General features: G+C 33.6%; 1 protein-coding gene across 2 annotated transcripts in view; it reads left to right on the top strand.

The window, feature by feature from the left end:
* The window catches only part of TRDN (triadin), a 416,769-nt gene that overhangs the window by 293,270 nt on the left and 97,442 nt on the right, over positions 1 to 26,057 (top strand). For both annotated transcript variants that reach the window (XM_055114092.2, XM_057302585.2), the window contains exons 22-23: positions 5,248 to 5,298; positions 10,971 to 11,021. In XM_055114092.2, the coding sequence (XP_054970067.1) occupies positions 5,248 to 5,298; positions 10,971 to 11,021 (102 nt within the window). The remainder of the gene's footprint in view (positions 1 to 5,247; positions 5,299 to 10,970; positions 11,022 to 26,057) is intronic.

Here is a 26,057-nt window from a genome sequence, read left to right as displayed (position 1 = left end):
TGTTAGGCTACCTAGTCCCTGCTTCAGACATATGATTTGCAAGGCTGTGGCAGGCTGGCAGTTATGAAGAACATTGATGTTATTTGGTGATTCAGATAGGCACCCTGTTCACTTTTAGGAACAATTTGTGGTGATATCTACTTTATAATCCAGGATGCTCCCAGAGGCATAGTGTAGAAATTTAACCCTAACTTTGTCATCTTATAACCTGGGTTCGAATTTTCCATTCCAATTTACTAGCTGTAACCTTGGGCAAGTTACTTATCTCTTAGCTTCAGATATCACATCTATAAAATTATGGATAATACCTACCTCTTTGGAGACAGGTGAGAAGTTAAAGCGATCTTATGTTAAAAAATGCCTAACTACACAAAATAATGCTTTATCATTATACGTGGATACAGGAATTTCCTTGAGCCCTACCCTCAAGGAAATTACAGTATTGTAATAAAATTATTATCTTAATTTAAACATGGAAGCTTTGACATCTTAAATTGATGGGACTACACTAGAAAAATTTCATGACTAATAAAATTTTCTTTGAAAGAGTATTCTTTAGTGGTTCTGTAGCCAACCCTGTCCCTAAGATATCCTACTTCATCTCATCTCCCCAACATTAAAATAGAAGTTAATAGAATGCATATCTAATTTCTTATCAAATAAAGGAGGGCTAATTTTATGTTTTTATATCTTTAAATATTGCTGATCTTTCTGAAAGAGCTAGACAGAGATGAACTAAAGTGCACCCTACTAATTTTGATTAGTAGTCAGATTATTAAGGTGCATAAGGATAAGAATATCAAAGTGTGTATATATGAATACTCCAATGCTTGCAGCCAAGCCACACAGCCTCAAAACCAAGTAATTGTGAAATTGAACCAGAATTTAGTCAAAGGAAAAGGTTATTTAGATTGTTTCAAGAGAAGCCCCTCAGCTAAGGTAATTTGAAGAACTATACTACTATAAGGAAGAGCTTATCAAAAAGACTAGAATACTGACACTACTGCATAAGGCTGTTATTTTGCATTCTTATGCCTTTGTATATGTCACTGTTTTAACATGCCGATACAGCCCAGCTTGTCTAGAATATACAAGTGTAATTGAAGGAAGCTCTTCAAAGAAGTATTTACAAAGTGTTATATAGTATTTTCTAGTTGATGCTTTTGGAATTCACTTATTCTCCATCCCCTAAATATGTTAAATATATAACTAAAATCTGAGAGAATAGTCTAATTTCCCTTACTTACAATTTCTTGAGGAATATCTTCCCACAGTCTTCACGTACTGACAACATTGTTCAGATGTCATTCAATTTTATATTATGCTTTTTAATTGGGTTGTCCAGTTAGAGATAGAGGATTACACAGGTTGCAAAATTTTATTCTTTTTAAATAAAATATAAAGACTATGAAATAAATAAAATGAAAGTCCCAAGTTTAAAAAGATAGCAATGTATAGATATAATTCAACTGGAAACACTGTAAAGATTTTAAAACATATATTCAGGAAAAAAATGTAAAATGTTAAAAAACTATATTTACCAAGTTCTTTAGCCCAATAGAATACAAAACAGTTAAATGTATCATTATGACAAAGAGAAAGTTAAAGACAGTGTCCTGACCAAGTTATATTTAATTACAAAGTTAATGAACAGTGTCTACAGTAAAATTAGTCTGTTATATCTTTCAGAAGAATTCAAATTTACTGTTACATAAAGCATCAATATATTATTATTTCCTTCATGATAATTGTAAACACAATATTTTAAATCATTTAGGCAACTTGAAAATTCTGTCTCTGTATTTACTTATAAATTGTATATGTTGGAGTTTGTAGTAGATTGAAAATATTATAAAATATCTTTTAAAAAATATCCTGGATTATCAAAATTGCATTCGAATTAAAATAAAACAAAGAGACATTCATGTAAGGGATTCACATATTAACTATTAAAACAATTATGCAATTAATCACTATTAAATAACTTTAGGAACAGTGCAGTATCATATTAGGAAGCAACCACAAGATGTTATGAGACAATTTTATTTTCTTTTTTGATGCTGTGTGATGATGTGCATTATAAGTTACACTCTGGGAAATTATCAGATATCGTTTCACCTTCAGATAAAGCTTGCCAGGTGGTTCTTTACAATTATTCTTTCCATCAGAAGAAAAGTCCAAAAAGTTTGGTATGTTGGTATTATTCATTATGTTCGTGAAAAAATATCTCAGATCAGCAAGCATCTTATAACTATAAAAGAGAAAGAGAGAGAGAGTTTTTGAAGTTATATTTCTGAGCACTTCAGTAGAGCAAGCTGGGTAAGAAAGATTAAGAATTTTGAATTTGGTTCTTTATAGAACCAAGGGATCTTAACTGCCTGATAATTTTGTTAGAATCCTTTACACTTTCCAATTTCACTTTCTTTTTTTGTTCTAGCTATGTTCGATGTTGACACCAAGCCAGAAAGCTCCAACAAAATATTTGTATTAACATTCTCATTAAATGTCACTAATGATAAAACTGAATTTATACTTGATCATTCAGAGCAATGAATAATAAATAATAGGCAGATCAATGGTATTAATAATTACTGCTGTTTCCTTTAAACAGATGAATACTTGTAGTTTGGATTCAAAATATTTATGCTTGTGTCAGGAAAGAACTCTAGGGCTGATATCCTCTGTTATAAGGATATCACTTATTTCACTATTTCAGTCTTTTGTCTTGTCTTTTTCATGAGCCTCTTTTTTCAAAGAATTCTTGTGGAAGGAAAAGGAAACACTATTGCCATATATGCCTTTTATAGTCTACAATACAATTAAAAGTAAAAGCTCTTTGCTATTTATTTTTGGTTAAATATACTCAGGCCCATAACTTAAACTGGAAACTTCCTGGATGCATTTCTATCGAGTATTATTTTCAGAATGAATAGTTTTTATCTCAGATTATTTAAAACTCGACTTCTATAGCTATTTTGATCATAATCTGTATTTTAAATATTTAAAGGTCTGGCAATAGCACATCAAAATGTATAAAGTTAAGGCCATCACTACCAATATATAAATGATATATCAATATAGACAAATTATATGAGATTGGATTTGAAACATGCCGGTAAAAAGAACAGCTGAGAACACTAGTCTTAGTGTGTGGGTGTGTTTTCACCAGTCACATATTATTAAGAAAATAATTGTTCACTTTCTGGTTTATTTTGCTTTTATATAATTGGTTTACTTAATAAGTCAAGTCAGTCTGTGTGAACAAAGCAAATAAGATTAATTTGAGGCCTTAAAAAAAAACAAGCTACTAGTTATATTGATAGTTTTCATTTATAAGGAATACTGTAGGTTGCTTTGCAGCACCTGTAAATGATCTGCCCTTCACCTGTTTTTTCCAACTGCTTGCTGGATGTTTCCTTTTTGGGCGTTCTGGTGACATATGAAACACAATACTTTCAAAACAGAAATAATGTCTTCCTCCAAAGACCTCTCCTTTTTACATTTTGTATCTCAGGTGAGGGAAAATTATCCTACTGTAAGCCAAGTAAGAACTCTAAGAACCATTCTCAGCTTAAAAAACAAAAACAAAAACAAAAAAACCTAATACATGGCCAGGCATGGTGGCTCACGCCTGTAATCCCAGCACTTTGGGAGACCGAGGTCGGCAGATCACTTGAGGTCAGGAGTTCGAGACCAGCCTGGCTAGTATGGTGAAAACCTGTCTCTACTAAAAATACAAAAATTAGCCGGGCATGCTGGTGGGTGCCTGTAATCCCAGCTACTTGGGAGGCTGAGGCAGGAGAATCACTTGAACCTGGGATTTCAGTGAGCCGAGATCGTGCCACTGCACTCCAGCCTGGCAACAAAGCAAGACCAAAAAAACAAAACAAAAACAAAAAAAAAACCCTAATACATCTACTTACAGTTATGCAATTAAAATGGCATTTCCTGGCCAATGAAATTCCACCCAATTTATAAGCCTAAACCTAAATGGCGTACTCTCAGTGAAAACCTTCCCCAATTTTAAAATTAGAATTAATAAATTCTTTCCCTATTATCTATATAACTTTACTGGAGTACTTTTCACAGGGTCAATTATTTTGCTGTTTGTTGATTAACTACCTTTTCACAACTATTTCTACATACAGGCCATTTCAAAACTTAGTGGTGTAAAACAACAGCTGATTTCATGTTGTTCATCATTTAGTAGGTCAGGACTTCAGGAGGATACACTAGGCTGTTTTCACTTGATTATCTCATGTGATTGCAGTCAGATGTCTGGCTGAGCTGCAGTCATGTAAAATCACTGACTCCTGGATGTGAAGGTTGGCTCTCTCAGAGGGCTGGCAGTTGATACTAGCTGTTGGCTGGGAGCTCAGCTGGGGCCGTTAGTTGGACTGCCTAGATGTAGCCTCTCCAGCATGGTGGTGTTAATTAGATTACTCACATGGCAGCTGCATTTCCCAAAGCAGGTGTCACTAGATTAGCAGGTGAATACTGCATGACCCTTTTTGATTTAGCCTTGGAAGTCACACAGCATCACCTCCACTTCTGTTGGTTGTAAATGGCCTACGGAGCAAAACTGATAGATCTGCACTCTCCAGGCCTCCTATTCTCTCTCTGTTTCTCTAAAATGTGTCTTTCTTTCCATTTCATGTTTGCGGGTCTAATTTCTTTCCCTCTTCAAGTTCTGCCTCAGTACTGCATACTTTCTTACATCCTTCACTGAGCCCATTATGCAACTACTGGAGCCAGTACTTATGTGCTTGAGAGCATAGATATAGTGATTCAAATCCAAGGTCTCCTATTTAAAGATCTTGGAAAGTTATTTAATCAATTTATGTGAAAAGTAGAAATAATAACAGAACCTATATACCTCATGGAGTTGTGAGCACTGAATGAGAAAATGGTAGATAATATTGCCTGACACGTAGTAAGTAGACAATGTTAGCTATCATTCTTATCATATCTTTCTTCTTCAAAGCCCATGTTAGTTTACATGTACCTTTTTTTGTATATATGGCATAGTCTGTACTTGTGATAGAAATTCATGGGCTTATTTTCTATTGTTTACATATTTAGTCCAATGTCTTATAGACAACATATGCCTGGAGACATTTGTATTGTGAATATCAACTCAGACGCCCTGTAATCTTTAAGCCTCAGTATACAAAACACATGAAGAGACTTGCATTCTTTTTCTCTCTTATTCCTTGTAACTTTTTCTTCCCATGATCTCTCTTGCAGAAATTAGAAAAGAAAAATCTGGGAAGACTTCTTCAATTCTGAAAGATAAAGGTAACAGAGTTAATTTAATATAATATTACAAATTTATTAGGAAATATATATTATTGAGAACACAGTACATTAGCAGCATCCCCTTTGCAAATATGTAAACCAGAACTGCAGAGGTCACACACATATTTTTAAAAACTTGTATTTATTTGTTTGTCTCTAAAATTATTTCTTCTCATTATTACCAAGAAAGTGCTCTGATTACAATTCCCAAAAAAAAGAAAGAAAAATGAAAAAAGGTTTTTTTAATGAAAAAGATAAAAAATATAGAAGGGAAGTAAAGAATATTAAGAAGCACTTGTCCCCAAATTCTCTGATTCTCTCCTTTCTATTCCTAAAATATATATTTAGTGCAATATATCCCTAGCACTTGGTAAACATTGGAGATGATGATGACAACAAAAATGGCAAAGCTACAAATAGGAAGTAATATTTGGTAATTAGAACTCTGCATTCTGATATTTTCAAATGCTCTGAGGCATATTCTGCCTGTGTTAGTCTTGTCACACTCTATATTGCTATGAAAAAGCATGAAATTCTTAATTAAATTTTGTAAATTCCATCTCCTGAATGGACTAACTGCTTTTCCTCTTTGCCTATGTAAATATTTAAACTGATCCTAAGAATAATGTCCACATACAGCATCAAGCCTTCTCTACCTATTTCAGCCTTCAGTGAGTCCCCTCTCTTCTGAATTAACACACTTGTAATATTTATAATTTATTCTGTAGTACATATATATGTGTTATATATATGTACTATAACATATAATTTATTATATAAGTGTGTGTAATATATGTATATATAATAAATTAACTAAAATTCATCTATTTAAATCTCAAGGTCTGATATTATTCACCTTAATTTTTTGTGTGGACTGATCAGTGCTATATTCAATAATTACTTATTCTGCAACTAATATGATGTAATTAATTCAGATACTAGACACAAAGGATGCAAAAAAAGCGTAGACTATAATCTCTGAGAAGTTACGGTATTAATAACATAATTAAAATTATAACAATCATAAAGGAGGTATACAGGATGCTATGAGAGGGTGTAATAGGAGATTTTGATCAATTTTATGTGACCAGGAAGTTTACTCCTGGAGAAATAATATGAAATGTAAATGAGAAGGTGAAGAGTTTGCCTTTAAAGGTGTGGTAATTGTTTGGAGGAAGTCCAAAAGTGGTGCATCTACTCTTTGCCAGGCACCTTGATACCTACTTTACATATTTGTTTCAGCAAAATGTGCTAGCTACCTCTATTTTTGTGAACAAGGAATGTGAGGTCTAGCAATATAAGTTACTCAGTGTCACACTGTGGGTAATAGGGAAAGGTAAGAGTCAAAGTCATCTCTGCCCTACTTTAAATTCCATTTTTTCATTTTAACACAGACACTGCTTTTGTCTTAGAATAGGGGTCTTATATTTGTATTCACAAAAGGACTTTTGCTTTGAGTGTAGACCTTATAAAAACAAAAAAAATCTATTTGGCATAGATGCATTGGACATACACTATGAAAAATAGTCTAAGTTCTTTTGCTGTTGGGGTAACTACACTTAATTCTCACAGATGGGCTTAATCTATTTTTCTTTAGTGATTACCTGTATTTTGCGACAGTTCCATTCCCAGCCTCCACTCTCATGTAATATGAAAGTCAATAAAAACAGCGTCCTTGATTTTGTGAAAATCAAAATTGTCATGAAAACATACTATCAGGAAAAGATATACATACGTAATTTGCAGTTCACAATTTGTAAAAATCTAAATATTTCCTTCTTCCATTGTCATATGGAAGACATTTGGAGACATTAATGTCTTTATTTTAGTCTGCACTTATATCACAGGAATACTTGAACCACATGTTATTGTTTACTATGAAAGCAGCTCAAAAGAAAGGTTGGGGCTTAACTCCAAAGCTACACTTTGGGCAATGATAATTATCAAAACTTTTAACTATTACTTAAAATCTTCACATGTGCCAAAGCTTAAACTAGTTGGAGGAATAATTGTTAAAATCTGTCCTGGAAAACATTATCTGGAGGAAATAAATCCACACTGACCACTTCATTAAGTAGGCTTTTGTAATTTCTAATATTGTTGCAATTGTATATTTTACATCATCCTAAATCAATAATCACATGCTGCAAACCTTATATACGTAATTTTCCAGTGATTGAAAATTTTAGAGAAAATAGTAGATAATTTTACAATTGACATGCCTTACTGAAAAGTTTTTGCTCAATGTAAAATTATCTACTATTTTCTCTAAAATTTCAATCACTAGAAAATTATATATATAAAGGTTTGCAGCATATGATTATTGATTTAGGATGATATAAATATATCTACTTTTTAATTCAAACTGCATTAATGCCCCCAAAATGCCTTTATATATGTCGAATACTGTTTTAGAAGAATTTCATTTTTTCTGAATATAATTTATCATTACTAAGTATCAAAGACAAAATTTTAATATTACCTATAAGATTTTAGGGACTTCAAAAGCCTCTGCAGTGTTATTGTTTTTGGAGAGTCTCTTTGACGCCTGCTGCTAAGCTGTGGCAGAATCAGAATGCAGCAATTTCACTTGCTAAAAATTCACTTATTTTATTAGCGTTGTATTTTGTCAGTTACTTCTATTAAACCACTAAGAGATTACCTACATTTGCCTGTTACTCATACATTCCGCCTGCATGTGCACATCCAAATTCATTTTAAAATGATGCTTCAAGTTTAAAACCAGCATTATTACAAGGAAATCATTTGGAGCCGCATTTATCAGAGTTGTGATAACCATGAGTCACTGGGGCATTCAGAGATACATTATTAGGCTTTTGCCTTTAAGTAAGGACATATAGAGTTCTAGGGATGACCGTTGCAAAGAAAAAAAAAATCAGGAGAATGATATGTCTTGCCAACTTTTGTTGCTGGTTCAGTTATTGACTTTCCTGGACCAGTGGACTCACTTAAGCCTTTTCAACACACCCACAGGGACATAGTCCTGCTTTTGAGGTCTTGACCATCCAGAAAACAGAAAATCCTGTTAGTGACCCATGATATTGGTTATCTTCCTTGTGGCATTCAACCCTATCCCCGATAACTTGTTTCTAACTCCTGGTCTGACATATCTGAGTATGGAAGATTCACCTACGGACTGAGAAACAGCAAACTGAATCCAAAGAGGCAACACAGTAGTTAAGTAATTTCTCCTCCTCTGAGAACAAAATAATAGCACTTTTAGGTTTCTCTGTTATTGGAGTAATACAATTGGACATCAAAATTATTGACTAGTTTTGCCCCCCACGTCTGTGTATGTTTGGATATAATGGCAGAGGAATCTTGACAGAACTGATCTTCTTTTACTGATGCTCAGGACTGTGCAACTTATGATCCCCCAACTTCCATTTGTCCTCAACATGTTTTTCTTGGCCATTTCCACTCAACAATTCAAAGCTAGAATTAAGGTTGGGGTAAGTTGTCTGAAGACTTCAAAACTCCTCCCCAGCCATGCTGTACTTCATCATGGATACTAACCCAGTTCCTCGTTACTGCCTTTGTCTCTGGGGGTAGTGTAAGGCAGTGGCAAATCTGAAACCATTTTCCTATCCCTTAGGGAATTATTTTTCCATAACAATGTTCGTGCCTCAATAATTTTGACAGAGTTCCACTTTATATCCCAGCACCATTAAACACTTTATAGGCCCTGATAATCAAGAACCATAAATCATCCTATAGACTCTTGGACAAACACAAAGAAACTACTATATTTTAAAAAATGTTTTCCAATATTCTGCTTTTGACAAACAAGATAGATAAGCTGAAAAGTGGCATAAGAGTTGACTCAAACCACTGATGTATCTCTCCTTCCTAATGCAGAAGTGCAGAGTTTCCATGTAATACTCTCTTCACTTTTTTGTCAGATTTAATATCCTCCTCACTTCCTTGGGTAGTTAGAGATTCCTCAGAGAAGTCTGTGGACTTCCTAAACTGGGACAAAAGCCCCTGAAGACAAAGTGGATGCTGAGAATAAATGATCTGTAGGAAAGTCAGTGCAAGTGATGACTCAGCCTAGGAACCGAAGGCATCTTGCCAGTAGCAAACTTGGAAATAGAAATCACTTTTATTTTCTGAGATCATTCTCCAAAGCTTACGGTATTGGGTTTACAATCTTTGAATGTCCTATAAAAGTGTATCTGTTATTCCACCCTTTCCTTCTCTCTCCACTAAAATCAATGTAGTTCTGTGGGCTCTCATTCTAGGTCCTGTATTTTATAAATACTAAACCCTCACACAAACATACACACTCACCCATTTAGATCAACATGCTGAATCTTGAATTCTGAGACTCGAAGCATTGCACTCTCCTGCCCCACTGGGAGTCTGTTTCCACCACCACTCCTCATTTCACAACACATTAATCCTTTTGGCTTAGCCAGGAAGTGCAAGAGCAGTAAATTACCCCCATCAGCTTGAAAAACAGTTAATGAAGCTTTCCAGTGTGTTTGTTCAATTCATGACTCTTGATTTCATCTTCATATGCTGAAGTATGGAAAAAAAATCCCTATTTATACACAACACCATAAATAGCAACATGGGCATTTATTTGTCACCAAAGACATTTAAAAAAATTCTACATGCTTATGGATATCTAAAGCTACAGCTTACCCGACAAGAAAATTTTGCTTTGAAAGATGCAGTTCTTTTAATAAAACCTCAAAATCAATTCTTAATACATCCAAAACTATCTGGACTCAGTTAATTCTAAGTGATTACTAGAGTGGCATCTCCATTTACAAGCACTAGCATCACAGTCTCTGTATTTTCACCCAAATAATATGGTGGGAATAGAAAAGGGGGCTGAAAGGATAGATCTCTTTCTTTCCCTTATAATTGCATTAAAAGTCATTTTCATCCATAAAATCTATATTGAGCATTAATGTTGCAGAGGAAGCATAAAATGTGTTTATGTTTTATTTTTTATTAGGCTGTTGAATATAATGATGTTAAAGACATTGACCATATATGTGTCTGGAGCCCATGATATGGTCTGAATCACACTGAAGATGTGTTTGGAAGGTGGTAGAATAAGTAAAGTTTTATTTGAGTTACTTCAACCAAGGCCTTCATTTTGAAGACTTTAAAAGTTTATAGGTAAAATTGTCTCCTAGCTGAAATTGTCTCTCAAATTTTATTTTAGTCTCATTCTCAAGTTTGAGTCTGAAGACTAAAACACCGCTACATACATGATATGTGCAGGATTTTCTATTTGGTTGTTTATTTTTTTGACAAAATGTGGGCTAAAAGAAATAAACTGGCTTTGTGCTGATTAAACAGTTTTGGAAGACTTCTGCATGCTGAAGTCATGTGATTTTTAAAAATTACACATAAATAAGGTCCTATCCATCCAAATACTCATTCTCTTAAACAAGTAGATTATAACTTGTTGAACAACTTATGTTTGTGCCAAGGAAAAATGATCAGTTTATGGCTTATTGTATTCTATACTGTTGTTTCTTTGTCCCTATATGAGTAAAACCATTTTTAAAGTGCATTATAAAGTTTCCACTTACTTTCAGCTTACTGATACTTTCAGCTTACTGACTTCATTTATAGGTATCTGAAAATCTCTTTGTCTTGGCTTCAAATAAATGTCCGATGTTTCTTTTCAGAACCTATTAAAGGGAAAGAAGAGAAAGTTCCAGCTTCCCTAAAGGAAAAAGGTAATATTATATAATGAAATGTGAAGCCACATTGATCTGCCTTTTGCATATTCAGTTATTTGCAACAAAGTAATGAATCATTTCATTTTCAGGGTCTCAAAACCATAGCCTTCATATGTTTTTAAGCAAAAGAAAAAAGATTTATATTCCATCATTAAATTCTAAATTGTACTATGAAACAAAAAAGGAAAGTGTAGCTGCATCAGAAATACTGCAAAAATTTTAAAAGTCTTATGCTATTCTGATTCCATGGGTCTGTAGTGAAATGGAGGAATCTACATTTTATAAATATCCAAAGAGTGAATCTTAGGAATAGCCATGGAAACCAAAGATTTAAGATAAAATGAAATAGTAAAAATTTCTCAGTGAAATCTTTTGATTCTGTAAGTTCATATATAATAGAATCCTAAACATATTGTATAGCTATGAGGAACTTAGAAACTGTAGTCCAATCCTCTTGTCTTACAGACAAATGAAGCCCAAATAGTCAAGACCTTTTTCAAAGTTACAGTTTGTAGTGGAGACAGCATTAGAACTTCAGTCTCCTAAATCAAGCACTGTTCTTTTTCTAATGTGCCATGTTGCATCTCTAGCCTTTCCATTGTGATAGGCTTGAAGTAAGGTGGATTCTGATATGCCATACATCAAATTATGTCCCCTAAAACACAAATAAACTTGCCAAATTCAACATAAAACATGAAATTTCTAACTAATCCAAGTATATTCTGTGGACATGGCATTGTGCTCAGAGGTGTCTAATATTTCCTGGTGTCAAAGTAAATATTAAAAATTTTCCATTGTGCCCATATTAATGAGTCACTGAAATTATAAAAACCAAGTAATGTACTTACTATTGTGAATGTTAGAAGAAGAGCCTGTTTCCCTGTAAAATATTGACCACACTTAGTAGAGGGACTTAGCTGTACAACTTTCATCTTACTGGGATTTTTTTATTGATAAGAGAAGGATTTCTGGTGAGCTTATATAAGCATGGATTGGGGTTGGAAGTGGTATGGAGATCAGCGGGAGAGGAAAGCTGACAGAAAGATCAGTAAGAGGAATGAAGGATGCATGGAGAGCCCCCATTAGTGAGTGTAGCAATGTATAAAACTATAGCCTTAAGTCATACTTTCCTAATTTTGCAACTAATGTTAAAATAAACATAATTGTTATTTAATGAGATGTAAGAACACAACATGATTTTTTTTCTCAGCCCCATATGTATCTAATTAAAAAAAATTAAAGCAACATAGCTTCAAACCTATTAAGGAACTTATGTCTTCTTTTAGAAATGTGTTATTATAACTAAAACTTTCTTTTCATCAGCTTTTATGATAGAGTTACTTTATTGCTGCACACTATTTTGTTATTTTGATGCGATATGTAAATTAGTATATTTTGCCTTGCAAGAGGATTCATATATGTTATGTTAAATGTCCAAAAGGCAGATAAATCGTGCTACATTTTAGTATTCAAAGTTTAAATTAATTGAGAAAGGTAAGAAAAATATCCTGGACTTACCAAAACATTAACTCATCTTAAATAAATTCTAGGTTTCTTTAACATGATCTTACTGTTGGTTGACTTGGATATAACAATGTAAGTTGAAATGGTTAGATACCATTAAGTAATTTAATCACACAATGATGCTATATTTCTTTTGCCAATATAAGGTGGAAATATTTTTAAAAGGTGCAGACAGGAATATTATATATATCAATATTTTTATTTTAAAAGTTTAGTTTTTGTTTATTTTAGTCTCTGATGTCTGGAAATATATTCTCAAAGAATCTTCTTCTACTCTTCCAAGTATCTTCTTTCCATAATCCCATACCAGGTGGTTGGATCTAGCACCAGCCATTTCATCGTTAGAGATATTAGTGATGGGGACAGGGGCAACATATATCATGTTGAAGAAGATGCATTAGCTAAATCCTCAGTTTTACTTCATTGTATCATTTTCTTCCTAATTTTTAGTAAGGGCTATGACTAGACAGTGATTTGTACAAAAAGACAATTAAATGTAATCACCAGAATAATTATTTTAAATCCCATTTTATTATTATTATTATTATCATTTTAGAAATTCAGCCCTTAAATTACTGTCAGGATTTTAATTAGTCATTTTTATTTTTCCCACTTAGAGTGACAGTGATGTCTCCTAGAAATTTGCCAGAATATTAATGGTGCTTTAAAATTTTATGCATTGAAATTCTTCTTCTTTTTTGTTCCAAACAACCAGCCAAAATTCAGACCTGTGATGCTGAATGTGAATGACAACTCCTGGAGATTTTATCAGCAAAGTGTAATCATATCATGCAAAGTGACTTTAACTTTCACCTGTAGGAGGTGTTGTCTCATTAGGCTTTCTTTCATTAAAGGGGATCACCACCATCTCACACATATTGGAACAGTCACATCTCAAATAAATCTTTAGTAACAGGAATTAACTTTAAAAGAAAATTTTCTAGGTTAAAGTTTTAACACTTCTTTTAGTAATTAGAGAGCTCCTTAAAAGGTTTCATTAAAGGAGCATCAGACATAATATGACAATATCATACACAATTAAATGAGAAATTAATCTGTTATGTGTTAATCTTATAACACTTAAATAGCCACAGCATATTTTTCTTTGAGTAAAGGTAGAACCGTGTTCTAATTTATTCTCTTAAATCTGGTTATGCACTAAACTCTCCTATTGAATTAAAATAAAAATGTCGTTCAGGACTCATGACCAAAGATTCTGATTCAGTAATCATGTAGTGGAGACAAGGACTCTGGCTTTTTAACTCTCATTTTCCAGGAAAATGGAAGTGCATTTTCAAGATTTGAAGGCTCTTCTCATCTTCATTCCTTAAAATGAAAGATAAATTATAGATGGATAAATTTTAAAAGCCGTAACCATATGCAATCAAGAGGGAAACATTTAATTGGTTGAAAAACAGAGTGAAAACAAGGTAGTAAGCCAAAAAGAAGCTGCGGGGGTGCTAGGCTCTGGATCCTTAAACAGAATTGCTGACCAGGATCACATAAGGCAATAACGTTCATTGGAATAAGCAGGGATTTTACACAAGTCTCAATGCAGTTAACCAGATACTGAAGTGGAACCCCCATTCAAGAAAAGAAGGTGAAAAACAGTTGCCGTAAATAGTTCTCTGGTGCTACAGTTAATAGGAAAGCGCAGACCCAGGAAAGTGGAGAAAATAAACTCAGCCCCTCATCTAGGACCTGAAGCAAGTCATGTATTGAAATAGAGACTTGTTCAGGAATATCCCTACTAACACTATGAGGCAAGTTTTGGAGCCATCAAAGTGTACTTGGGACTAGAGGCCCGGTGAAAGATTGGTGCGAGAGGAAGGAATCACACAGTCGCAATTCATAGGAAAAAAAGAAACAAAAACGGCAACAACCACAATAATACAGTTCTCAGGCTGAAATATAACCTGAAATTCCAAATCATATGAAAAAAATTAATAATAAGATAGGTTTTCAGGTGGTGTTGGTGTTGGTTGGGGGTGTGTGGTCATTTGGGGCGGCCTCTGCCATCTTCAGTACATGGTTCCAAGTTCTGCCTATGCATTGGCACTGCAGCCAGCACAAAGGAGGAGGAAGTGTGAGGGCATGCGTGCCAGGTGGCATGCATCAGTCCCATCCCCTTGCCACCAGGGAAGATTTAGGTTCTTGATACATTTAACTGCGAGGGATTCTGGGTGAGAGAAGGAATGAAGAACAAGTTGTGTTGGCTAGTCAGGATTTTCTGCCATTACATGCCTTTCCATATGTTTGAAGATTATTATAACAGTATGGAGAAAATGTGGAAAATATGGAGTGATTTAGACTAGGTTGATAATATGGTTTATGGGAGAGATACAAGCATTTAAAAATGATTTTGACTAAACAAAACAACGCAAAAATCAATGTGCATGAATATGTGTAATATGATCACATATATGCATTTATATAGCATTACAAATTATACATATGTACTTATGTTTAAATATTAAATATAAAACACACTAAAAATGTCATCTTGATTTCAACATTGTATCAGATATAGTACCAATGGAGAAAAGGTATAAGAATTGAAAAGGGATAATCAAAGTTGTATTTGCAGAAAAGCCATCTTCATAAATATTCCAAATTTACCCACAAACAAAATATTAGTATGAATAAGAGAAATTAGCAAAACTTCTGGATACAAGATCATCCTATGAAAATTAATGTTTAGCATTCCTAAACATAAGTGATGAATAATTCAAAAATTTATTCGTTCAGGGTACCCTATTCACAATGGAAACAAACTCTGTTACAAAGAATAAATGTATCTAAATATTGATGACATTTTCATGTAAAAATTATGAAAAAAATTTTGAAATCAATTTTTAAAGGCTTGAATAAGTGAAGCAATATTTCCTTTTCCTATCTGGAAGTGATCAATTCCCTTTAAAGTAATGTATAGATTCATATAAAAAATATCAACGGTATTTTTAGAGTAGAAAAAAGTTTTCTTAAATGTCTTTAAACTTGAAAGGACAAAAATAAGAAAATATTTTTTGAAAAATAATAAGGTGGAATTGCCTGACCAAATATAGTTATTTTTTATAGAATTGCTTTAATTAAAATGATATGGAAATAGTACGGGTATAGGAACGCACACTGAGAGAACATAACAGCGAGCCCAGAAATGAAGCCCTAAATGTAGGAAAATACATTAGATGACAGATGTATCATTGAGAAAATAAATGGAAAACCACACTTGTTTCTCATGTAGGAAAAAATTTAAATTCCGCTCTCATATTTGCGCAAAAAGAAATTTAAGACATCTTCAAGACTTGATGCTAGAAGACAAACTTCAAACATTCAGGAAAATAGAGAAGAATATATATATAGCTTTTGGTTACAGTAGAATTTCTTAAGACACAAAGAGAGCAAATCCAGAAGAGGAAGATTAGCCACACATTAGAAAAATATATTGCAATGCATATAATGAACAAAGAAAAATAACTGATATTTTAAAAATCTGCAGATTTTATTTTTAAAATGAAAGCAAGCACTTGAAATTTAAAATTTGCCAGTTTCTATTTATTTTAAAAATAGCTAATTGAGCAAATGACCAAATAATAAATTTATGATCACTGAAAAATGTGGGTGATACTTGTAATCAGTACTTCTTGGTTAATTTATAATGTGGACTAACAATTTATTTCTATGACACAGTTCAATTCAAATAGAGGATAGAGAAACAATAGCTGAAATCTATCTAAACTACATGAAGTTTTGTATAGGACATTTATGTAAACCAAACATTAATAGTAGGTGTATGTCTATAAGAAAATTTGGGTGACTTTAAGAGAAATATTAATATACTCAGAATTCAATGTCATGGAACTGATAATATTTTTTCAAAATTGCTTCAACATGTTAGAAGCCAGATTCAATCAAAATGAGATGCTACACTGAAGTGAGATGGGACTTTGAGATGGGATACTAGAAAAGGACATGCTTAGAATATAAGACTCTATATCTCTTTTACACCATGCTGAATTTGAGGTATTTTTAGGACATTCTAGTAGAAATCTAGAGCTGGAAGCTGGCTATTTGGGTGTGAGTATCAGAAAAAATATTTGGGTTGGAGATACACTTGTGAACCTGTATTCTGAATTTGAAGATGTTGGCATGCCATGCATGGGTGCGATTTCTTATGGAAAGAGCCAAGAGTAAGAGAAATAATGTTAGGAGAGGATAAAGTTAAGTCTCAAAATTGAGGAACCCTAAACCTTCTTCTTAACATGAGTACTACCAACAAACTTGAAGTCCAATACTAGTAATCACTCTCTCTGCTGTTTATTTTACAGAAATTGGTAATTTTGCATGTTCAGTTGTCACTAGTTTTTGTGTCTCATTGCAAAGGTACAATGTTGTTTCTATAAGCACTATTTTAATATTGATTAATTCAGATACAAACCTGCAGGGGAAAGCTCAATGATTTATTGAAGGAGTATGTGTTGTGTAGTCTGCTTTTATAAGAAAGAATCAAGACTGTTGGTCTCAGAGACTTATCCCAAAAGGCACCTTTCAGAATAAGTTAATTCAACGTATGCCATAGTAAACTTAACCAGTGTTTTTGTCTTGCTACATCTAGAGACCATAAATATTCCAGTGTCCAGTGATTAACATAAAAAGGTGGAGTTTTGTCCCCAAATTTCCAGTTTTAAAGTTATTTAGTGTTCTGATTCTGTTTAAACTGATATAACAGGGATTTATTTTGTCTTTTGAAACTGACAACTCTAAGAAGATTCAATTAATCTATATATTTTATTCACTACTCTAAATTTTTAAAATGTTCCAATAGTATTGCAATTCACGTATGTCATCTTCACTCGTGTCATTGTCCTCCTCTACGAAATATTAGAACTTTCAGTAAAATATTTTCATAGTCTAATACTGGGTCTAGAATATTTGGTTTAGTAATCAACATTAGTATTTTAATTTTTCTGTACTTTTTCTGAGTTTCTTGGTGCCTAGTCTCTAATATAAATTCTTAGCATGATTTAATTCTGCTCTGAAGTATTTTAAGGAGAAATACTACAACTATCATGTTAACAGTGAAGAAATTGATGCCCAAAGATTAAATGATTAGCTAAGATTTTTATGCTGAATTAGCTACTTAGTATCAGACTTAATAACCACTAAAAATAATCTTATTTTTCTTTTTTTCAATATTGGAATATATTAGCAAAACTTATCCTAACACATAGTCAAAATTTTTGTCTTTGTAATAATTTTATTGTGTTTGCTAGGCATGAAGGAAGATTACAGATAATCTGTTGATTAATAAAAAAGACCAATCAGGATTCTAAAGAATAAAATCTTAGGAGATGCCTTTAAAATCCATGACTACTCATTTTCTGAAGAATTGTTAAAGTGAAAGTTGGACCCATAACAGTAGCACTTTCACTTTAAGCAGCAATTTACAGCCTAACACATTTCTTGTTATGTCCATTATGCCAAAATGTCAAGTTGATAGGATGGAAAGAGGTCATGTATTATTTTCAAAAGTAGTTGAGGGGGCCAGGATTTTCTCTGCAAGCATTAGCTATACAAAAGTATTGTATCCAAGCACTGAGAATTTGTATATTCTTCATCCAAAATGTTAATATACAGCAACATGTGTACAGCTGTATGTAGGTGAAATACACATGCAACTCTAAGTGTAGAGCTCCAATATTCATTCCTTGGTATTTTCTAAATATCAGCCCTCATTCAAAAGGCAGAATTGAATGAAAGAATGGGTCACAATCTCACTGCAACCTGTCTTATCACTCCAAGCTATTTTATGCATATGTTCTAATATGCTTCTCTCCTTGAAGGTTTTTTTGTTTTATTTTGTTTTGTTTTGTTTTTTGTTTTTTCTTTTCAGAGATGAGGTCTTGCTATGTTGCTCAGGCTGGCCTCAAACTCCTGGGCTCAAGAGCTCCTCCTGCCTCAGCCTCCTGAGTACCTGGAATTATAAGCATGCACCACACACCTGGCTTCTGTCCATTAACATTTTAAAAAATATATTATTTCTACTGTAAGTCATCTATTATTTTTACATTTTTGAACAAGATATAAGATGATTCATACTTAAACCTATGACATTTTATCTACTTAATTGATTATTCTTACTTCAAATTCAAGAAAATCGATACTGGTACCCAGAAAAACAAGCAAGAGTCTAGTGACTTCCCCTCAGTAAAGGAAAACTAAGGAATGCCTGCTTGTTTACCTTGGTAAGTGGCTTTTGCACAACTTTCTGAACTCATTGAATGGTTTAAAGTCAGCAGGCTCATTAGTTGAAATATTTCCAACTCGCCATCTGCCATCTTCAAATAACATCACAGGGCCTGATTCTGACAATTTCTGCAGGACCTACAAATGCATGCAGCCACCTCCAATTATATCTCACCTATTTTAAATGCACACTCTTCACACTGGGAAGCTTCAGGGAAGGAAAGAATAATGAGGAGCATCTAAGTAGGCATAAAAGAAAGAACAGATAAAAGCAGAGTGACACTATCAGAAGTGTGGTACGTTGCATTTAGCATATACAAAAGACAAAAGACCATGAAAATGAAATGATGACAGAATAAGGCAGGGACAATGTATGCATTTATTCTGTGCTGAAAAGAGAGAATGCCCTGTGGCCCATTTTATGTGTTTAATGTCCACTCAGCAAAGTTTTTCTGTAAGCATCAAACTCCATTGGGAATTTTGCCAAGGAAGGATTGCAGAATCAGGACTTAGGCATAAAGCATTGAGTCATGACTTAAGCGCCTGCATTACAAACTGGAGCCATTTTAGAACTACACCTACAGAAACTTATCAACCATAATTGTTTTTGTTTTGTTACTGTTGTTGACTTAATGGTTTTGAGAGGTGTGTGAGAGGGACAGAGACAGAGACAGAGAACATGTGTGTGTGGAGGTGTGCTTGTGTGTGTGTCTATGTGTTATGGGAAAAGCAGTGATGTCAGTAGTTTGAGGCTCTTGCTTCCTGAAATAACTAACAATAAACAAATTAGTTTGTGTAGCCACTCTGAATAATTTTACTAGACAGACAAATTAAATATAAATATCTGAAGATAATGCACACCAGGGTTCAACGTCTAATGGGTCAGTTCTAATGTGTTTTTCCATACATGTAAGGGTTTTGGATAGTGAGACAGGGATTCTGCTTCATATTTTGATTTAAACACCCTAAAAATGAAGTTAGCATTTTGATTTTCCTGTCATTTTGAAACAGCATTTTGTTATATATCCGTAACAATTTTTGAGTGTTCACATAATGTTCTGTGGCTATTCTAGGCAGTGAGGCTCCAAAGATGAAAAGACATATTCCCTGTCCTCAAAGATCTCACAAGACAGTGAAAAAAGGTGGGACAGGCCAAGCGCGGTGGCTTATGCCTATAATCCCAGCACTTTGGGAGGCTGAGGCAGGTGGATCACGAGGTCAGGAGATCGAGACCATCCTGGCTAACATGGTGAAACCCCGTCTCTACTAAAAATACAAAAATTAGCTGGGCGTGGTGGTGGGCACCTATAGTCCCAGCTGCTGGGGAGGCTGAGGCAGGAGAATGGCATGAATCCAGGAGGTGGAGGTTGCAGTGAGCCGAGATTGCGCCACTGCACTCCAGCCTGGGTGACAGTGAGACTCCGTCTCAAAAAAAATAATAATAATAATAATAATAATAAATTTAAAAAAAAGAGCTGGGACAGGGGAAAAGCAAAGTGTTCGCCAATGCTCCCTTCAATAAGGCAGGCCAAATTTTCATCTAATCAATGGAGATCTGTTATTTCAATATTAGTACTTGAATACTCAGGAAATATTTGTTAAATCATTTAGTCTAATTCTAGCCACAAATTCCTGAGATAATTATAATGTTTCCATTTCAAAAGATTAGAAAATGGAAATTTGGAGAGTTTCAGAGATCACATATTAGATTATTTGGTTAAAAAGGAAATAAAATTCAAACTGAGGAATTGTTTGCTTGGTTAGCTTTTGCCTGTTTGTTTGTTTTTCTTCAACTGCAGTGGCAAAAATGATCTCTGCAACTCCTTGACATGAATGAAGTTGAACTATCACTTGAGAATATCATCACCTTGCTTCTTCATTATGCATGGAAGGATTCCTCAGTTCATGAGCAAAGATGATACTAATTCAGAAAGATAATCAGGGAAAATGGGAGCATAGAGAATGCATGAAGTGTCAAGACCATATGGATGTGGCTAAATAAGAGAAAGGAAAATGTTAAACAGTCAGTAAAATATTGAAGTAAAGAAATGTACAGCCAGATAAGATGAAAAGCTATGTAGTAGCAGATGCTGGGTGTTGGTTCGCTGTGTGACCTCACCCAAAGTTAGAACAATTTCTTCTTTTGGCAATTTATGAACTGAAGAAGTTCAAAATCAAACTCAAAGGCAGTGAAATCTTGTCTTTTTCGCAGTTATATTTATCTGGACCACAAAGCATTGTGTCTGCAGCAGAAGAAATCAGATACCATCTAGTATAGCAGACTGGATCTTTGCAAAATAAGCATTCCTCTTAAGACTTATTTAGGGAGGCTTATCCCATATCTGAAACATTGAAGTCAAGCTATTTGGAGTGACAGTATTTCTATATTCCATGCAGTACTTCCTCATGCAGAAAACAGAATGTGGAAGAGTGTGAGTGTGTGTGTGTGCAGGCACATGCAAAGTGCATCACATTTTCTTTTAAATAATAATATAGTTAGGACCACAACAAAGTTGTGAAATTGCGTGTCTTTGTGTGTAGTAGTGGTAATAGTAGTAATAGCAAGTAGTAGCAACAGGTTTTCATCAAAGTCCAAATATTCAGGAGATCCTGAATAAAAAAAGGTCCAAATGATGGAAAAACCATGGGTTTGGAATAAATGTATGAATGTTGCTTATAACAAATAAAATGTTTTTTTAATTTTAAAATACGTATTGTATTTAAAATTGGGTTAGAAAAGTGCGAGAAAAGTAGTTTAAAATATCAGTGAAATGATTGACCTCCACCGTTTGCTTTGTACCTGGCACCATTCGAAGTACTTCACGTGTAGTGTTTAATTTTCACAGCAATCCTGTTTGCATTAACGTGAAATTGGAAGCACTGAGAGTTACTTGCCCAGATCACACAATTGCCTGATGTGGATCCAGAACTGGTGTCTGGCAGTCTGATTTTAGACCTATGTCCTCAGCCACCACGTTTTCCAGACCCCCTCATACTGAAACTCGCCTATGGTTGACCAGAGATAACACTGCTAATGTTCCTTTATATATTTTACAGGAGTAGGTTTTGTGACCCGCTTTTAAATATAACAACTTCCCATGTCATTAAATATTGAATACTACTCCAGGAGTGCGTGAGAGAGTTATTCATTTTCTATTAATGCTCAGACTGCTTAGTTTTACCAGCTCAACGTAGGAAACGATATAATACGATTCATGATTTAAAGACTGGCTTGAAAACAAATAGAAACCTCTGTGATTATATTGTATATGTTAATTATAATCCTAATGACTATTAGTAGTTTGTGTAGATAATACAACATAGACAATATAGACAGACCACTTATAAGAAGTAGAATGTGGTGTGCTATATAGTTTTTATGTATTAAATGCTTCAGAACTTTTAATTCTATCAGTAGCAACTTAAGTTATAGAAGTGTGTTGAAGTGCTTAAAACTTTGAAAATGGAATTCGAATCCCAGTTTTGCCACTTACTAGGGAGTATATATTTAAACATATTATTAAGTCTCAGTATTGCTATCTGTAAATTGAGTCTAATAATAACATTTACCACATAGGAGTGGTATGTAAGGATTATGTAATTTGTCCATTTTTTCAACAAATATTTGTTGATCTCTCTTCTGTGCAAAGAACAGTCTAAGCACTATCATGTATTAGGGAAAATAAAAAAATCATCCCAGGACTCATGAAGTTTATATGCTACTGGGGTTAGAGAGCTAATAAACAAATGAATATTTAATATTATATCAATAAAATATAGATAACATATATAATATACTTACCTCAGAGACTACCATGTGGCAAATACAAAGTGTCATTGGTGCAAAATAATAATAATTATTATTTTATTTTATTCCACATGTGAGATATCTATGTGCTAAAGAAACAACCGTGATAATAACAAAATAAATTGAGAAAAAAAATCTATGATATTTAGCTTTTGCCTTGCAAAGTACTTAAAATAGAGGCATTCTGAAAATAATGCAGATTCTTGGGATTTATATATTGAATAAATTTATTTCTTTTCTTTTTATGAAGACAAAGCAGAGACTCCTAAACAGAGTTTGTCTCCACTGCTGCCCTTCTGACTTAAGCACTTGCATGCTGAAGTTTTGGTCTGCTTATTCTACTTGAAAACACTATTGATGACATTGAAAAATCACTAATGAAGCTCCCTTCCCCAGGCCCATCAGCAATTTACATTTCACAAATGAAATCAACAGCCTGGAAAAGTCAGTGCTGCATAGGAAATGGCAGGCTGCCTGCCTCAACAACTTAGCATGGGGAATTTTTGGTTCCATATTTCCCCAATGCTTGTACGGTGTAGCCCAAAATGAAGGGCTTCAGTGGCAAATGTTTATAGAAATTAGATATTGCATTATTATACAAGAATAATTGTGGTAGAAAACAATTAAACAGTGAAGACGGAATGAAAAATAAATGCTCACCTGCTGTCTCTCTGGCCTCCCAGTCCCAATGGCCAGTATTAACTAACAACTGTCCTTGGTTTCCTGAAGCATCTCATTATAACTTTTCATTAAGCTTCATATATAAAGTTTATATATATATACACATATGTAAATATATATATAGTTGTTTTTATATGGCTTGAAATAAATCCTAGTTAGAAACTGTAATCTCATATGGCTCAAAAAATACTTTACTGTCAGTAGAAATATCATCTACAAAATGAGTGCACTGAGTTCTTAAAAATCAAGTAGCCTAATAAAAGAGCTGCTCAACTTAGAAAATCCGTTGCCAATTTCTCACATATCAATTCCTGCCTTGAGTATTCAAGGGTAAAATCCCAATTCTGTTTAAAAAAAAAAGAGAAAATTACTTTGAAATATCATGCAATTTAAGTTTATGAGCATAATTTAAAAATAGCTAAGCTCTTTATATACATCACTTCTAATTCTCACATCAATTTTACATGATTTTCTCCATTTTAGCAATGACAGAATAAAGACTTGAGGTTTTAAGTAATGCCCAAGGTCACAAAACTTAGGAAATGAGCTTGCTTTTAAAGTCAGATTATAGAACCCAAAAACCGACTCTTCATACACCAAAAGAACTTGTCCTAAGGTCATCTTTAGCATTACTGTTCACATAACACTAAAGCCAGTAGTTCTATTCTAGTAAGAGGGCCCACAGCCACACGTTAGATAGTACCTTTTCATAAGAGTGCTTACAAAATTCTGTGTACAAGATTGAAGTTGGTTCTGGTTGTATTGTACCCATAGTTGGTAAAAATATTCTCCACAATTTTTATTTTTTCCAAAAGATCGTTTGACAAACATTAAGGCTGAGAAGATTTCATTTCAAGATTACAATATGATTGACAGGAGTGAAAGCCGTGTGCAGAGTGGGAAGCAAGGCTGTTTCAAATAGATACCTATTATTGATGAGCAAAATGCTAATGAACTGTGTCCTAGGAAGAAAAGATTTAAATTTGTGGGAATTCGTTTCTAAGAAATCCAAATATTTAAATTAGCCATACTTCGGAAACAGAACTAAGAAGGAGACCAAGATCATTCTATCCAGACCTTGGGATATGACCCCGGTGAAGGGAAATAGGTTGGGAAAATGGAATCTTGGTTCTGCCACTTAGCAGCTGAATGAGGTTCCGCAAACTAACTTCTGTAAGTTTCAGTCACTTCATCTACCAAATGGGGATTAAAATAGCATGTACTTCATAAAATAATGGAATAATGCAAGTCAATAATTGACCAGCACTTGAGCCATAAGTACTCCAGAAAAAATAATTCTCATCACTAGAATTGTGCTAATTTGCTTGAAAGTTTAAACTGTACTGTTGACCTAGCATAGATTCAATAAAGACAGAACTATTAGAGAAAAAAAAAGTTGTTTCCTTTCCAGTGAAGCCAAAATCTCATCAGAACTCACCATCAAAAGAGAGAATTGTGTTATTGTAGACTAAGTAATTAGATAGGAATTAACTTTAGCCTAAACTGACTGAGACAAAACATAGCACCAGGAAACCCAATAATTGAAGGTATCATTGAATTGTTGCAGGTCATATTTGCTATCGTTGGACACATAAAGACATCACTTATTTTTTTAAGTTTCTAAAATAAAATATAAATGCAACAGCTATGTGACATTGAATTTTTATCTCTAGTTCTAGAGTCATAAGATGAATCAATTTCTTCTAGGACTTCAGATACCCAAGAGGGAGCCTTTAGTCATTCTATATATTCCATTTAGTTCACTCATTCATTCCTTCAACAATATTTGTTGATCATATACCACATATCAGATATTTCACCCAGTGCTGATATTTGAGTAATAAACAAAACACAGTTCTTGCACTAATGGAGCTTAAAATCTAAAGAGTGATTACAGACAATAACAAAATTTTCTATAATACTGTGGCATATAGAAAACATTAAAATAGGGTGTATCTACCAAGCTAAGTGAATGTGTCAAAAAGGGGGAGAAATATGTGCCAAAGAGTGTCAGAGTGCATTAATAGCACTGATTCTACTTTTTACAGAAAGTGCACTCAAGTATTATAGGAAGTAGTGTGTAAAAGTCTATGACATTCTTTATTATATAAAATTCTGCAGTTAAACAAATTAGTTTTTAAAATTATAACTACAGAAAACGAGACACTGCTAGACTAAAACCCAAATAAAGCTGGTAGCATTATCCCTTATACATAGTTTATGCTCAGTAGGTATTCCAACTATGAAGTCAGTTTTTTCTGCTGTTTGGAGGGAGGAAAACTGTAATGTACCTGGACTCTTCCATTAATCAAAAGAAGACTCTATACCAAGAACAGATCATTATAAAGCCTAAGCAAAGTTGGTTAGATAAAAGGATAGACTGGCAACATGAAAATATAGTCAACTATCTTATAGATTAGGGTTGTGCTATGAGTATTACTTGAATAGTTTAAAAAAGGTATGAATTTATTCTATACTGGTGTTTTTAGAATGCAGAATTTCTGGACAAAAGACATTGTCCTAGGACAATAGAGAACAAGATACTTTATGTCACGATTGTCTATATTATTATATTAAATTTAGGTAAAATTGATTTATTTTATAAAATTGATACTAACAGAAATACTAGGAAAACAATAATTATATTAACCACTAGGTGGAGCCCCATGAATTAAATGTATGGTAGTCAAAGACAAAATTGCTTAAGTTGGTCAAATTAGGAAAATTTATGACGTTTTTCTTCTGAGCAATTTTTATTAATTTTTTAATTTGCA

Source organism: Pan paniscus, chromosome 5 (genome assembly GCF_029289425.2).
Source record: "Pan paniscus chromosome 5, NHGRI_mPanPan1-v2.0_pri, whole genome shotgun sequence".
In the NCBI taxonomy this organism is placed as follows: domain Eukaryota; kingdom Metazoa; phylum Chordata; class Mammalia; order Primates; family Hominidae; genus Pan; species Pan paniscus.
This window is presented reverse-complemented; position numbering and strand designations above follow the sequence as displayed.